At 39.9% G+C, this 15,471-nt stretch overlaps 2 protein-coding genes across 3 annotated transcripts; one reads left to right on the plus strand and one right to left on the minus strand.

Annotated features, from left to right (window-relative positions):
- Positions 1–473: 473 nt before the first annotated feature.
- LOC103722083 (protein LONGIFOLIA 1-like) lies at positions 474–6,535 on the plus strand. Of its 2 annotated transcripts, none has more exons than XM_017846406.5 (5): positions 474–1,241; positions 2,070–2,137; positions 2,229–4,403; positions 4,859–5,006; positions 5,703–6,535. In XM_017846406.5, the coding sequence occupies exons 1-5, from the start codon at positions 1,088–1,090 to the stop codon at positions 6,437–6,439; spliced, it is 3,282 nt and encodes a 1,093-aa protein (XP_017701895.4). In that variant the 5' UTR covers positions 474–1,087; the 3' UTR covers positions 6,440–6,535. The 2 variants fall into 2 exon arrangements, with proteins under 2 accessions (XP_017701895.4, XP_008810747.5); XM_008812525.6 differs by having other exon boundaries at positions 579–1,241; positions 4,859–5,051.
- Positions 6,536–6,656: 121 nt separating this feature from the next.
- On the minus strand, positions 6,657–14,659 carry LOC103722085 (transcription initiation factor TFIID subunit 8-like). Its single transcript, XM_039127543.3, has 2 exons — positions 13,085–14,659; positions 6,657–8,613 (listed from the first exon to the last, which is right to left on the minus strand). The coding sequence occupies exon 1, from the start codon at positions 14,297–14,299 to the stop codon at positions 13,208–13,210; it is 1,092 nt and encodes a 363-aa protein (XP_038983471.3). The 5' UTR covers positions 14,300–14,659; the 3' UTR covers positions 6,657–8,613; positions 13,085–13,207.
- Between the last annotated feature and the right edge of the window lie 812 nt (positions 14,660–15,471).

Genomic DNA, 15,471 nt, shown 5'->3' on the forward strand with positions numbered 1-15,471 from the left:
AACTTTTAAGAAATCTCGTCCTATCACTCGTCGATAACAAACTAAGACCATTTGATAGTTTGCCATGATTGCAACTATTGCCCATCAATATTACCATCCATCTATTTTGCCAAGGCTCGCAATTAGCAACAATGGAGTTAGAGCATCAACGACGTTGCCGAAAGCGAAAAACAAATTCGATGTCAGATTGGAAATTCTGGAAGAGTTGCAAGAGGAAGAGCAGCTGAGAGATGATACTCATGTGCAGTGAGAACTGAGACTTCCTACCAACAGTAAAATTCAGTAAAGAGCTAGACAGCAAAGAATGGGTGGTGAAAATGATGGTGCACGAGCATTGGACACTGCAGGCTTGGAGTCCAGGACCAACTCCTCCTGACACCCATCACATGCCCATGCAGACAGCCAGAGACCCACCCACTATGAGCAACCCACATGATATTGTACAAAGAAAGGGACCAAAGCACCACTGACCTACTCATTCCCTTTTTCAAAATGTCATCCCATTTCCCCCACTTTAGATTTCTCTCCATCCTAAGGATAACCAATAAAACACCAACACTCTCCTCTCTCTCGACTCCTCATTCCTAGATTCATCTGATGTTATATTCCCTCCCATCTACTTTCCTTGACAGAATCTGACCAACATGAAAAAAGAAAAAGAAAAGAGAAAAAAGGGAAAGTCATTGTCTTTCTAGGATGTCAGATGTTCTTTTTCTCCTCCATATTTCCTCACCTTCTCATCTGTCTTCCCCTTGGATTCTGTGCAGTTGTACCACCTGCAACTCTTCTTTCTTTTGTTCTCATGGAGTTTTTTAATACACTGAATTCTTCATTTGTTTTCTTGTACTAATTGAAGAACGGAGGATGGACAGTGTTTTAGGCCAATGGAATTTTATGCAAATAAAGGTGCAGGCTATTTCTTTTGGCTGGCAGTAGATTGACTTGGATATTTTCCATGTCGTTGCAAGATTTGTGGAGGGCTGTCGTTTGGAACATTCAGGAAGTATTGGGCTCTTGAGCATAAGTTTTGGCTTTTAGGTTCTGCGAGAGCAATTTTTATAGAGTTGTAGGGCATGAAAGATTAAGGATGCCTGCGAAACTTCTAAACACATTCACCGACGACAAGCCGGATTTGCATAAGCAAAATGGATGCATGTCCAGCATCTTTCTGATGTTCAACCGCCGCCACCTGCTCACCAGGAGGCACCTAAATGGAAGCAGCCATGGGTGGCACCCTTCAGGTACCTTTCCAAACAACTCTGTTTACTGTATTGAATTAGTCTTTTTTAGCTCTCAGACTTCATCCATCTGCTTCTTTTGTTGTGAAACAGTGATTGACAATCGAAAGAACTGATCAACCATAGCTTTTGAATCCTTCACTTTTATTGTCCTCAGTGATGGTTCTACCACCTCTTCCTCTGCATTTATGAATGTGTGTGCACACATGGAACTGCAGAAAATTGCAGGAGTAATTATTAGTTTGATTTGATTTTTACGGGTTCTTGTTTTCTTTCCTCATTTTGTTTCAGTTTAATGATTTGATAAGTTGCTGAATGACAATCTTCTCTCAGTTATGATGCATATAGCTTTTGAGAGTAGAAAATAACGTGCTCATTTCTTGATCCTAGCTTCATTTAGCACAGCAAACAACTTGTGTCTTTGAATTATGCCAGCATCTTAAAGGCAATTGAGAATATGAGAAGTTTTTGAATATCTTACATCAGGATGAAAGATAATTTTCTTGTACATCGAGTCTTGGAAAACTAAGCAGCACGAAGGAAGCCAGTTGTGAAGGGCTTCAAATTGTATTAATGTTGGCTATATGGGAGAAAGGCTGCATGCTCTCATGAGAATAAGTGTATATTCTGAACAAAGTGTGATCATCCCAATACAAATCAGTATCTCCACTTCTGCATTTCGAAATCATATTTCACTTAGTCCACCATTGACAATGTTATGATGAAAATAAGACACTCCATGAAGTATTATATTAGGTTCATGACTCATCTGCTCTGTATTCTTGGATTCATCTCATTTTTTTTCTTTTCGTTTTGATGTCTTCTTTATAGGCCACGCCCCTTTAAACTGCAGAAGTCACGGAACAGAGCAGAATGGATATTCTCTGCAGATTATTTTGGTAAGATTTCCATCCGAATATTACTGCAGAAAAGCTTTATTTTCTGCAGGCTAGTGAAGCATCCATAACCATGTAATATTTTGTTATGCAGGAGAAGAATCTCAGCAAGAGTCCGAATGAAAACCGAAGAGTTTCGATGGATTCATCGAGGGCTTCTTGTTCATCTTCATCTTGCTCATCATTTTCATCTTTTGAGTGTAACAAATCAACTCAACAAGATTCCTCCTCCTTTGACCAAACATTCTTTGCAGAGAAGTCCCCAAAGAATTCACCAAAAACAAGGAGTTCAGACATTGATACCAGATCCATCTGCCCTGAGCCTTGCGGTGACCTCCCAATTGCGTCAACTAGGTCCAATCAGCAATCCCTTGATTTCAGAAACATTGTTAAGGACTCTATCTACAAAGATGCTCAAAGTTTATCAGTAAAAACTTCAACCCGGGAGGAGGTAAAAATCCATGCATACAAGCACAGAGACTCTCCGAGGCCTATGCTTCTTTCCAAATCGATGGATGGAACCTGCAAAATTGGGATTGATGGGAAGCAGAAAATGCCGATGGATCTCAATGAGTCCCTTAGAGTTCTGAAGCAACCTAAAGAAGCACCTTGCTATTTTGCTGAAGCTAGTGAACTGCCAAAATGTTCATATGAAGCGAAACATGCCTCCTTAGACCCAGTATCAAGTGAAACTCCTCGGTTCTCATGTGACGGGAGAGAATTCTCACGACGGTCTCTGGATTCCAGAGAGCATAGAATGTCTACCGCTGCAATTAAGCTCACAGAGCTACCAAGACTGTCACTGGATAGCAGAGAAAGTTCCCTGATGAGTTCTAACCTTGATTGGAAACTGAACTCATTGCTGAACGATTTAGAGAGAAGTAGAGCCCACCAAAGAGTCTCTACAACCTCAAACCTGCAATGGGAATTGGGTAGTCCCAATCACCCTTCTGGTGTCATTGTGAAGCTCATGGGCTTGGAGGCACTTCCCAGCTTGGATTCAGCAGCAGAGGAACCAATCACCAGAAAAGGCAATGGACTGAGGGGCAATAACTCATCACGAAAGCCATTAAGAGCCATTCCAGAGAGCAAGGATGATCAGCGCTCGCACTCTCCAAAGACCTCCCTCAAAGATTCTGTTAGGCCAAAGGTAAAAGGTGGTGATTCAGTTGTGCAACAAAATTATAGATCAAGGACTGTAACCCAAGCAGCTTATAGGAGGCAGCAGGATAGCGACCATGTCCCCGGAAAAACAACATTAGGATACCGAGAAGCTCATGTGAAGCAAGAAACTGAGTTTGTTTATAGTGAGGTAGAAAAAAGATCGAAAGAGCTTAAGTTCCAGCAACCCAATAAAGACCTTAGAGCTCTTAAACAGATATTGGATGCCATGCATGCAAAGGGACTGTTAGAAACCCAGAAAGGTGAGGACTTCCACTACAAGATAACAGTCCGGGAAGACTGCAGCAACCATATCCCAATTGGGGATTTTCAGAATTCCAGATCACAAAATGTCAGAAAACCATCAATTGAAGGAAGTAGTTCTCCAAGAGCTCTGGAGTCTCCAATTGTAACTATGAGACCTGCAAGGTCTGTCAAATCTTCAGCTCCCTCACTTATTCCTCTTGAAAGCCTATCAGGTCTCCAGAAGCTGCGCACCAGTGATCCAGTGGATAGAAAGAAGGGCTCTGCAAACAGCAAAATGGTTAAAGATCAACCTTCAAAAGGCAGTCACAAGAAGTCTAGCAATCAATTTCTTCTCTCCACGGAAAATGGTGTACACAGAACTAGATTGTATCACATGCATGGTTTGCCTAGTCCTCAGCAGTCCCTGGGAGAAAACAGTGGAAGCTCAGAAAGAATTTCAAGCTCTCTGAGCCCAAGACTACAGCAGAGGAAATCAAAAGCAGAGAAGACATGTCCCCCTCCTATCCCTCCTGATGTAAATAAGCCCCGAAGGCAGTCTCCCAATAGACGACCATCTGAATTGGTTTCTCCAAGAGGCAAGCTCGGACTAAAATCATCCCATGCACTACAGTCTGATGATCAGTTGAATGAAAAAGCCAGTGAGTTGAGAAATTCTGTTCATTTAGAAGACGAAATCTCGCAATGGTCTGACAACAATACTAGTTTGGAATCACAGACTGATGTAGTAGAAGTAATGAGTGCCGACCAGTCTACGGCCACAAACTCAGCCTTCTTTCAGCAAGGCTTCAAGAGTCCATCAAGGAGACGTGCCAATTGTGCAGCTTTAGTCTTGAACCAGAAGGTATGTTCATGTTACAGTTCAAATCTTGAGATTAAACTAATTTTTGCAAGAGTATGGAAGAAGAAAACTAGAGAACTATCATTCATTTTAAACTTCATACCTCGGATGAAATTAGACATACTGTAAAATTCACTCAGAAGATGAATAAACTTGGATATGAAGTCTAGCCTTTCACAATGCTAACTATTGTTCATCTAGGAAATGAATTGGGTGCAAAGTGATATAGGTTATCCGCTAATGCATTTTATAGTTCATTATTTATGTTCTTTAAACATAATATATTTGATGTTATCAGTTGTCTCTCTTGTTTTGTTCTAGTAGTTTCACAAGAATATCTATAACCAGAAATTTTCTGGATCTTATGGCATGATTATATTTTTCAAGCATCGGTTATGCGTCTCTTATCCAATATCCATTCTTATTTTTTGGTGCATTTCTGTTTTTCTTTGTCTCAGAAGCCATCATTCATTTTAAATGAAGATATTTCACCTAAGGAGCTTGCAACCGAACAGCCAAGTCCTGTCTCCGTCCTTGATGCCTCCTTTTACCAAGATGGCTTGCCACCTTCTTCTGTGAAGAAGAGAAATCCAAATGTGTTCGAAGGTGAAGACTTATGTGCCTATAACTTCTCACTTTCAAAGCACAGAGGTAATTTCCATATAAAATGCTTCATCTAAGATGTGATAGTTTTCTTTTCTGACCATAGTTAAGTAACACAATGCCATGCGATCGGGCCTCTGTTGGGGTTTCCCTCACACAAGAGAGGCCCGGGTGTTCCTTAAAGAACACGCACTCTTACCTGTCACCCTCATAAAAGACAATCAGCAACTAATGTAAACAAACATCCAACTTTTTCTCTGTGGTCCTACAAGTTCTCTTGGAAATACCTACAGTCTCAAACATACCATCTTCTAAACATCCATTTCATGGCTTGTCAAAAGAAGCAATCAGAGTATACACATTCAAATTATATGTGCAAATGTCTGGATTTGTGCATGCATGCAGACCCACAACTTAATTACATGCCACCGGCACCCGGCCAGGTCTATAAATAAATGTTGCCCAAAATAAGTACATACTTAGCTGTGCCTTTCATCAAAACATATCTATTTCGTCATGCTTATAATTGAGCGTATGCTCCATGAACACCAGCATGCATTTATGGCATGCTGCCGTATTGCAAACTGGTGTAGTACTGGATATAGAGAAAGCCTTTAGAAATCATCAGGAAAAAAAGGTTCTGGTGTTGAGGTTTTGATGCCTTATGGTGTAACTAAAGTGCAGTTTTACCTTGAGCAGATGAGAAAAATCCTACTTCAGATGATGGCCGGAAAACAATTGGCCTGCCTGATGCCCCACCACCCAAGATGATCTCTGAAATTGACTACAAGAAACTTCAACAGCTTACCTCAACAAATGATGAACCATCCACCATCGATCTCATCGCTTCACCGAGCGACACCAAGAACGTGGATCACCAATATGTATCTGAAATACTATTAGCATCCAATCTTTTAGTCACAGACGGCCGCAGTTGTGGACTCAGGTGTTCGATGCCCATTCAGCTCCATCCAACAGGCCATCCCATCAACCCTCGAACAAACTTTACCTGGCTCTCAAAAGCTGAACCTGTTCAGGAAAAAACTCTCCAGCCGAAGCCAGATTCAGAGAAGCTTCACCGGAAGCTTGTTTTCGATGTAGTAAATGAGATTCTGCTTCAGAAGATGGAGTTAGTGAACCCTAGACATCGCCACAACCACCTGCTTGGAGCTAGGAAGCTTTGCAGCCAAAATTTACTGAAAGAACTTTGCTCGGAAGTTGATCAACTCCAAGCTGAAAGGTTAAAGGCTAGCAGCTTTGATGATGACAGTGATGGCAACTTAATATCATGCAAAGATCTGCTGCGTCAGTCAGAAGGGTGGACAGACTTTGGAAGCGAGCTGGCAGGCTTGGTTTTGGAGATTGAGAGATCGATATTTAAGGATCTAATCGATGAGGTTGTCACTGGTGAGGCAGCAAATGCAGCTGTTTGCTAAGTGCAGTAATTAACTTTATATTTTGTATCTCTTGCTTTATCTTGTGAAAATACACTATTATTTAGCCAATGAAATGGCTCTTCTATTTATAGCAAATAGGTCATCTCCTAGGTTCCATGAAAGTAAATCTCATCTTTCATAATGCATGTCAATGCTTAAAGTTCTAAACTGCATTAAAACTAGAAATAAATCATGAAGTACATGACGAAAGGCAAAGTGCAAGAATAGTTCATGGCCTTGGTTTCTTTTTTTCTTTTTCTCCTTGCAGAAGGTGAGGGTTGATGGGCTATATCGATCAATTACATTAAAAGATAATAATAAATGAGTCGATATAAAATTACATTTTCTTATCTAGGAAATTTTTTCAGATGATTCAAATGAAATAACAAGGCCATAAATGCCTAGTCGATATAAACAGAACAATATTACAGTTTGCGGAGTTCAGAAAACTTCCATATTCCTCCAGTCACTTGTTAATTTGAGGTGTGCGTCTCTTCTCCAGTCCAACAAATTTAATTCTGTTAATATTCCACTCTTCGCCTTTAGCCGAGCATATTTTCAAGTTTATCAGGTTCAGCATTGAACTAATAGGTCTCTTTCATGCAAGCCAGACTCTTACACTGATCATTTGCAAGCAACAAGATGCAACATTAGCCTATCAAATTGAACTACCAAACCAATCCCCTCAACTGAGTACAATGCACTGCAACCTGGTGCCAAGGTAATCTTATTCTCTTGCAAAAACGAAACTAGTCGCCTGTTTTCTGATATTCTGCAATCCTCAGATGGACTCTAGCAGCAAATAGAGTAAAGATGGCATGACATCAGGATATCATCCAAATTTGACAACATGTTGGGAATTGTTTGCACTGGAAGGGCGCAGCTTTACCTTACCATTCAGCTAATGCACATACTCAAATCACATTAGAATGGGGATACCAAAGGTTAATGTCAACAGGCTGCTAAATATATCCCATGTGCCTCCAATTCTATGCAAAAAGAAGAAGAAGAAGAGAAAAGAGACCAACAAGCAAAAAGGGCGTAGTTGATGCTTGAAGATACCAAAAGTAATCTAGTTTTGGAATTTTATGGCAAAGATACCAAAAATGAGAGTATTGATTGCATTCGATATACTACGAGCCAGAGAGAAAGGTGTTTAAAAGTTTTTACAAGATGGCTGGTTCTCATGTACTGGCAAGGAGATACCTCATTGAAGGGCAGATTGTAGTTCCAAATGTGTTATCAAACAAGATTGGCTGGTCTGAAGTTTCTGGTGCACACCATCCCTAAGAGAAGCTCAGCAATCCAAAATAACTGCTTCAAGAAATGATCCTGATATTTACATCCTGGCACCATAAAAACACCTCATATCCCATAAATTATTCATAGCATATAATGATGAATATGGCAGTCTATTCATGATCAAATTGTCACCCGATGCACAAAAGAATGCCGTAGACTTTCAACAGTCCTAAATCCAGTGCCTCAATTAATGTTCAAGGGATTATGGAGTCTAACCAGGATAAAAAAAATAGTAGTTCAAATGGACCTCAAATGAAATGCTCCGATCAGGCAGGGATGCTGGGCAAGCCAGACTCTGGCTCACTGACTGGTCTCAATGATAAAAACACTAGTTGGTTGAATAGAGGCTACTATCCCATATGCCTATACATAAACAGCATTTCTTTGCCCTCAGATATCGGTGCTCTATCAACTGCAAACCCAGTAGGCCTGCTCATGTCCAAAAATCAGTTTGCTCCACAAATCATCTGATTTTCTCCACTCCTAACAGCATTGTTTTCAGATATTTTCTAGGGAAATCCAATATCTTCTTAGGCAACATCATCAAATGGTTGATGTTTTATAAGTAATTCGTGATCTGAACCACAGTCAGATATTTGAAGCAAACCATTTCAGGTAGATGACGTCTTCAAGTTGGCTATACGAAGAGGACAGCAGATTTGTTAAATTGGATCTGGTCGCAATGCTAGTACCAGAGGAACATGGAGATTTGAATTCTTGAAGCCACAGCCATGCAGATTTGAGAAGACAGAGTTGACTTGAATGCTTCAGTTCTCACAACTTCACAGCACTTGGTGAAAGACAACTAGAAATTCCAAGATCAATTGTTTTGTAGTGTTGAACGTGATATTGTTGGTGGAAACATGGAGCACCTGAAAAAGTCACAATATATATATAAGAGTTTAGGTTTCATTTCTGGAGCAAAGGCTGATTACTCGTCTCTGCTGACATTCTCTCATTACCACAACCAATTTAAATGATAAGTTCGGAAAGTGAATAAACACAACTCATTAAAGGAAAAAGGACCAAAACCAAAGTCTAGATAAGGTACTTCTTGATTGAGGAGATAGAAACTTTTTTTTACAACAATAGGGAAAATAACTAAAGTGTAGACATGGATCTGGACAGTAGCTATGGCGGTCCACCAAAGAAACTATCAGGGTAATATGAGCCAAAACTCATCCCGTAACCCCCCCCCCCCGGCGAAAAAAAAAGAAAGAAAATATAAATACATACATACATGTACACACATGCGTATGCATGCACGCACACATGCCATGCACACACGCACTCTATATATATATATACATGATATTACAAATCAAATACTAGAATGATGCAACACTTCTGCCAACCTTGTCAAGGGCCAGATGGTTCCACGCCCTTCATTTTTCTGCCACTTGGTGGTGGAATTGGTAACCAGTAAAACCAGTAAAACCAGTAAACCAGTAATACTGCTTGGCAAAGAGAACAAAAACATTCAAACTGCAAAATGAGATGCAACAATCACAAATCTCACAAATCACCTGCTATCCATCATGCGCCCCATGGAGATTATCACAAGTTAAACCCTCAATCAGGAGGAAGACAAAACAAATGCCAGGACTCTAAGTGGCAACAGGTGGGTTTGTTACAGTCCTCCCTTGATAAGTTAGATCCCTTCATCTGAAAAAAGGTGTGGAGAGGCCTGACAGAAAAATCCACAGAATTCTCCATCACAGCCATACTTATCTACTCCTCTGACAACTACCTTTCTCATCTTCATCTAAATCCCTTACAAGGAGTTTTTGACACCTTGTTTAACCTCCTTTTATTAGCAGCATCAAGGACAGAGCAAAGAAACCAAGAAAAAAGAACTCAGTGTTTCCAATCCAAATAACCATGTCAAAATAAAACCTCAAATTACTATCAGTTAATGTAGCACATAGCATGAAAACTCTGAACATAATGATGTCATCATAATCAAGTAACACATTTGACAAGAGCTCACATCCCAACCTTTTTATGTTATATCCATTAACATTTCTACCATAATAATAAATCCTCATCCTCAACTTTCAAGAGTCAAGATGACTTTCATAAACAAACCACCTTCATCTCTTCAATTTTTAATACTTATGCCACCAACCTTCCTAGGCTTAAAGAACATATCCTACGATCATCTAGGTGAGACTGTTAGGCAGGGATATTTTGAAATGCCCCTTATTTTTCTCCAGAAGCGAGTGTTGGTCCGAATACTTTTTGAGTGGACAATTTTGACACAGTATTCCAAAAGATCAGCACCATATTGTAATCTATCTTCCATTCCCACATGTGCTTCCCTCTCCACATCCTTCACATGACTATAGACCCCCCCAAATAATATTGTTAGTTAGCCTTTACAAAATCAACTTAACTCATAAAACCATAACCACATTATATATCTCCATTAAAAACATCGTAAGCCATCTAGCACCCAATAGTGCGGAGGGTTGTGGTCAAGGTATCTTAAGTTTTACACCACCATCTCAACCATGACCTCTATGATGATCCCCTTTATATCACTGAAAAGACTGACAAAATTGTAACCCTTCAAATCCATTGAGACCTTCTTTAAACAAAAAGCATGATTAAAGTATCACATGTATTCATCTGAAGGAAAAAAAAATATGATGAATCCACTTATAATTCTTTATAATGATCCAATAAATAACATTACTAGAGCTGATAAAACTCAAAATTTTCAAACCCATGGCACCATCCTTAGTATTACGCATGGTAAAAGTTGCACTGTTATCCTCCCAGAAAGATGAATATGATGTAATTAGGAAAACTCACATTACAGCTCCTTTCACATTAAACCAAAAGAATGGGTAGAAAAGAAGTAAGAAACCACCTAGTATAGACATATTCACCCTCCAAAACAAACCATTCTTTATCCGATTTAACCTCCTCAAACTACAACTTCTGCTGCAAATATGAATCAACCCCATCATAACTCCAACCTTTCATGTCCTGATCGCAGTCTCTGTTATCTCAAAAGTAAGCCTGATCTCTTAATTTATTCCATTACAATGCAAATCGTGAAATAGATGAAATAAATCAGTAAACTAAATGCAGCTCACATATGATTCAAGCAACCTGGGTAATTTAGTTGTTCTTCATCTCTAGTGAGGTGATTAAAACATCATATAGCAAATAATTTGATTAAGTTTTAGAACATTAATTGTTTCCATCTTTCAGGGGCCAACTTATGAAAGAAACTAATCCTGTCACTTTGTTTTGTCACAACAATATCCACTATCTCACAACCTTTAAGTCTAACTCAATTATTAGACATCATCAGTTTTCAGCCCCCCAAAAATACTAACACCAATTCAAGAACAGTCGTATCACTAATCAATTAGCAGAAATTGATTTGATGGTCGGTAAACACAATCTGTCTGAGACAAGCAATATTCACATTCAAATTGATGAGTTTGGCATGGCCTGTGAAATTGATGCTTGGCCACATAAAAGCACCCAGAACCTGATCTGTTAATAATTTGGTACTTAGTAGCAGGTGGTTGAAACTTTTGGTGTCAAAATCTTCTACCTTTGGATGCTACACCTGATTCAGAACTTTTTAGAAGTCATACAACCACACCTGCTTCCTGGGTATATTTTTACAGTAATTTTATTTTAGAGTTTTGATTCCCCACTTCTACACGCTTCTCAATTCAGGTAGCCAAGTTGAGATCAATGCTAAGTTGATGCATAAGCACAAATAAGAGAGGATCATGGGAACTCTCATCAAGTTAAATGGCCTATCAGTTGTGTTAAGTTTGAAATATATAGATGATAAATGACAGCTCAGATAGCTGGACAAGACTTGATTGTGGAGCAAACAGTTATAAGGACCACAAGTAACTTTCTGCAAAGGAAGGGCAAATGGCAATAAGGTGCAGTTAAATATATAAAGAACTAGGAAATCTCCTAATTCCTAAAGTCTGCTTTTATCAAAGACATGACATAGAACAAATATTGATTTTGCAGTCAAGCTTCCAACTGGGGAGGCTCAACTTAAATATGTGACGAGAGATCTTATGGCCGAGGACTTTTAGGATATCCATTGCCTAAAATGATTAAAGAATCATGAGATATGCTCGTCAAAGCTTCAAATGCCATCACAAATAGGCTGAAGAGAATTCTACGATTACTATGAATTTGATCAACTACTTTATGTGACTATTAGATGATAGTCAATAGCCTCTGCTTCCTACCAGGAAGACTTGATTATGATGTTCGTAATTCAAAATTGTCCAGAAATTGGACAATTTTCTGAACTCTAGGAGATGCCAAACACTTAAAACCTTACTAGCATGCACCAAGATCACCTAAAGGTAACCAAATTTGCAGTGAATTCATTAAAACTTGCTGCCAGATATACTAAGAATAGGTAGATAAAGATAATTTAGAAGAAGCATTTAACTGGAATGCAAGATTAAATTTTCCAGCATTTAGAAATACAGGAAGCCCCAGTGAGGTTATATTTGGTTTGCAGAATGAGGGTTGGGATGAAAAGCAAATTCTGTCATTAGCCCTATTCCCCTGTTTGGTTTGGCGAACAAAAAAGAAAACCGTAATTCCTTAAGAACAACCACTTCCTTAATAAATGAACTGCCATTCCACTCTTAAATGGGAATGTCACTCCCGTGGGAAGAGGAGTAGATGATAATTTTGGTATAAATAAATCAGCAGCATTTGTAGTATAAATGGCATGATGATATATTTGATGCGAACTAGTTAGTGGCATTTATGGCATATCATGATGATAAAAATTATGAAAATACTATTTATTGGGATTTATTGAGATTTAATTTTACTTTATTAGGATGAATAGTGGAACATAAAATAATAATCATTATGACACTATTAATGGCTGTTATCTAAAGATGTCTCATGTATATGCGTAAGACAACAGGACGCCTTGAGGGAAAAAAAAGATATAATGGCCATTATTCTAAAATTCTGCTGCCTTCCTTAGTCAAGGTTTTGCCGACAATCTTGATACACAATTGAATCCATTGTAAAATATAATACAATAAAATTGCCTTTCTTTCCCATCCATTCAGTTTGTGCCCAAGGAATAGCAATGGCAATTCCAATTTCTCGCCTTCCATTCTTACTCCATTCTAATTCTCATTCCAATTTTTTTCTGATTTCTATGGATCAAACATAATGTAATAGTGCTGTTAAAGAAATTTCAAAGAGTGGTTAATAAACCTGTGGTTCCTGAACGTGCAACAAGAAAAACAAAGGGAAGCAGCAATTCCTTTTCATAAGTTAAAAAGGGACTAACTCCTAACAGAAATAATCGCATACCTCGAACTTCTTGATTGGACTATCCTGCAAGGTACCTCAGATGGCAGTCCATCAAATTGCTGTAGAACACAGCAACAGATATACAATTCTGCATCACGAATGAGCATCATCTACAATGTGATTTTACAGCTGAGCCAGTTCATGTGGGTTCTTCATGGCTTCTTTGAGTATCAATTCTGCTCTCTGCTTCTTGCCATCCTTTTCATCGTCCCTCAAATACCAGAAACCCGTTTTCTCGCCTAGAGTACTTGAGGAAAATGGCACAACAACCAATTCCCTATCCATCCCCAACCTGAAATGCACCGCGGACCTTTTGTTAGGAAGCATCCTTTCATCACTAACCCCACAATCCAAAGATCCAACCTTTGCCGCCTCAATGGCCGGTGCAAAAGTCTCAAGCACCGACAACCTCTTCCCTGTGGAAGCATCATGCGGGACAACAATTTCTAACACCTCCTTCTCCCCATATGGCAAAGGAGGAGCAAGAAAGGGGTTGCTAGCCACCACCTGCTTCCCCTTCCCACCATCACCATCAAATGCCGGGCTGGGCTGAGCCATGCCATTGCAAGCAAGCGGCTGCTGCAGACCTAACAGTGACCTCTCTGCCTTCCTCCGCTGCCATGCTTGTTCGGTCTCATCTACGTGGAGGTCAGTCACCCTCTCGTTCCGGACTGGCAGCGGGTGGGTAGAGGTATAGGGGTCAGGAAATGCTGGAAGCCAATCAGGAATATGCTCCCCTGGCGGTGTCTCCCCAATTTGCGCAAAGCTTGGCATTGGCTTCTGGAAGCGGACAATAGGGAAATGGGGAAATGGACAGGCAGATGGAACTTCTTCTGCCGTCATGAAGGACTCGTTCATCTCTCTGACCACACCAGAATTCACAAGGCAACGGTGAACATCTGAAGCACGGGCAAACCCCTGCGATGATCGGAGATCCTCCAGGCCCTGAATTAAATCAAACACATTGCTTTCCATTCTACCAGATAGGTTGGCATGGAAAGCAGCTGCTTTACCCAGATCGCATATATATCGAATGAGGACACTGGCGAGAGCATCGAGAGCAGAGCGGTGGGAGCTGTGAAAACCCGTGGACTCGCACACCTGGGCGACAGCAATCCTCGCGACCGCACGACCAAAATCATCACCGCCGAATGGCCTATTCCTCTTCAACCTGCCCTCATTGTTCCTTCCACTCTCCCTGCCTCCATCTCTCATATTCAAACGATCATATCATCTATCCAAAGCCTAAGATCCCACAGGGTGGTTCCGGCAAAACTCGGCATATTCCAACGGAGGATTCCGGTACTCTCGAAGAACTTCTGATAGTGCATTCAAAAGGCACCGAGCTTGATGGATCCGAAGCAAGGGTTCTTCAGTGCGATTTTGTGGGAAAAAACCCTAGATCTGAATGGCATTTGAATCCAAAACTGGATCTGCCACAGTTCAAGCGTGCGGGGGGAGGGGAGCAGGTAGGGTTTGGAGTAGACGAGTAGTAGAGTTTTGGAGCGGAAGATTTAAAAAAAAAACACTCTTAAAACCCTAACCGAGAGAGAGACGAAGCGGCCTATCAAAGTGGAAGCCTGACAGGTGGCGCGCTGTAATTAATAGAAGAGATAATGCTAAGTTATTTCTAACTGGACGTGAGCTAAAGACTCTAGAATGTGACCATCCAATGTGGCACTTTTGAAGGGAGGGGGGTGGGGAGGGGGGGGACTCTTTTACTTGAGGGTAGTACTTTTTGTACGTGTGACGGTGTGAGTTGTTAGCTTTGAAATCTAATAAACGTTTCATTCTTGTCGATGTAATAATGCCTAAAGAGTGAAAAAGGGAAGCATATAAGTTGGAGATCTATCAAGTTAAATAAAGTCACAAATCCAATAAATAAACTGTAAAAATGGTTTTGTCATAAGAAAATGTATCTATAATCATAAAAATTCAATGGACTAAATGATACATCTAACTCTACTATGCCCAAAAATTCTTTCTTGTTCAATCCTTCTGCCATTATGCTAAATATACTAGAAAGATGCAAAAGTTTTGCCAATAGGGAAAACTAACAACCATAAATAGTAAACTATCTCAATGATAGTATCTTAGTTCTCAATGAATAGAGTGATGAGCTCTAAAGGGTTTACATCTTTTGGATTTTACAAAGTGAACTTCATGAATCCTGATAATTTTTCCAACCACTGCAACCTGAAAATGGATAAATGATCGGGAGAAGCCTTCGCCGATTTCATGTGAGGTATGAATGATTTCACACACTAAGATATATACATTATCAATTTATAATGGATGTCCCTCAACGCATGCCTATATGATGCTTTACTTTAAATGCAAGCAATGAGACTAGTGGCAAGAACCTAAACATAGAAAAGTATTAGGTG

Source organism: Phoenix dactylifera, chromosome 7 (genome assembly GCF_051530095.1).
Source record: "Phoenix dactylifera cultivar Ajwa chromosome 7, Ajwa_hap1_PhDact_Kaust_v1.1, whole genome shotgun sequence".
NCBI lineage: Eukaryota > Viridiplantae > Streptophyta > Magnoliopsida > Arecales > Arecaceae > Phoenix > Phoenix dactylifera.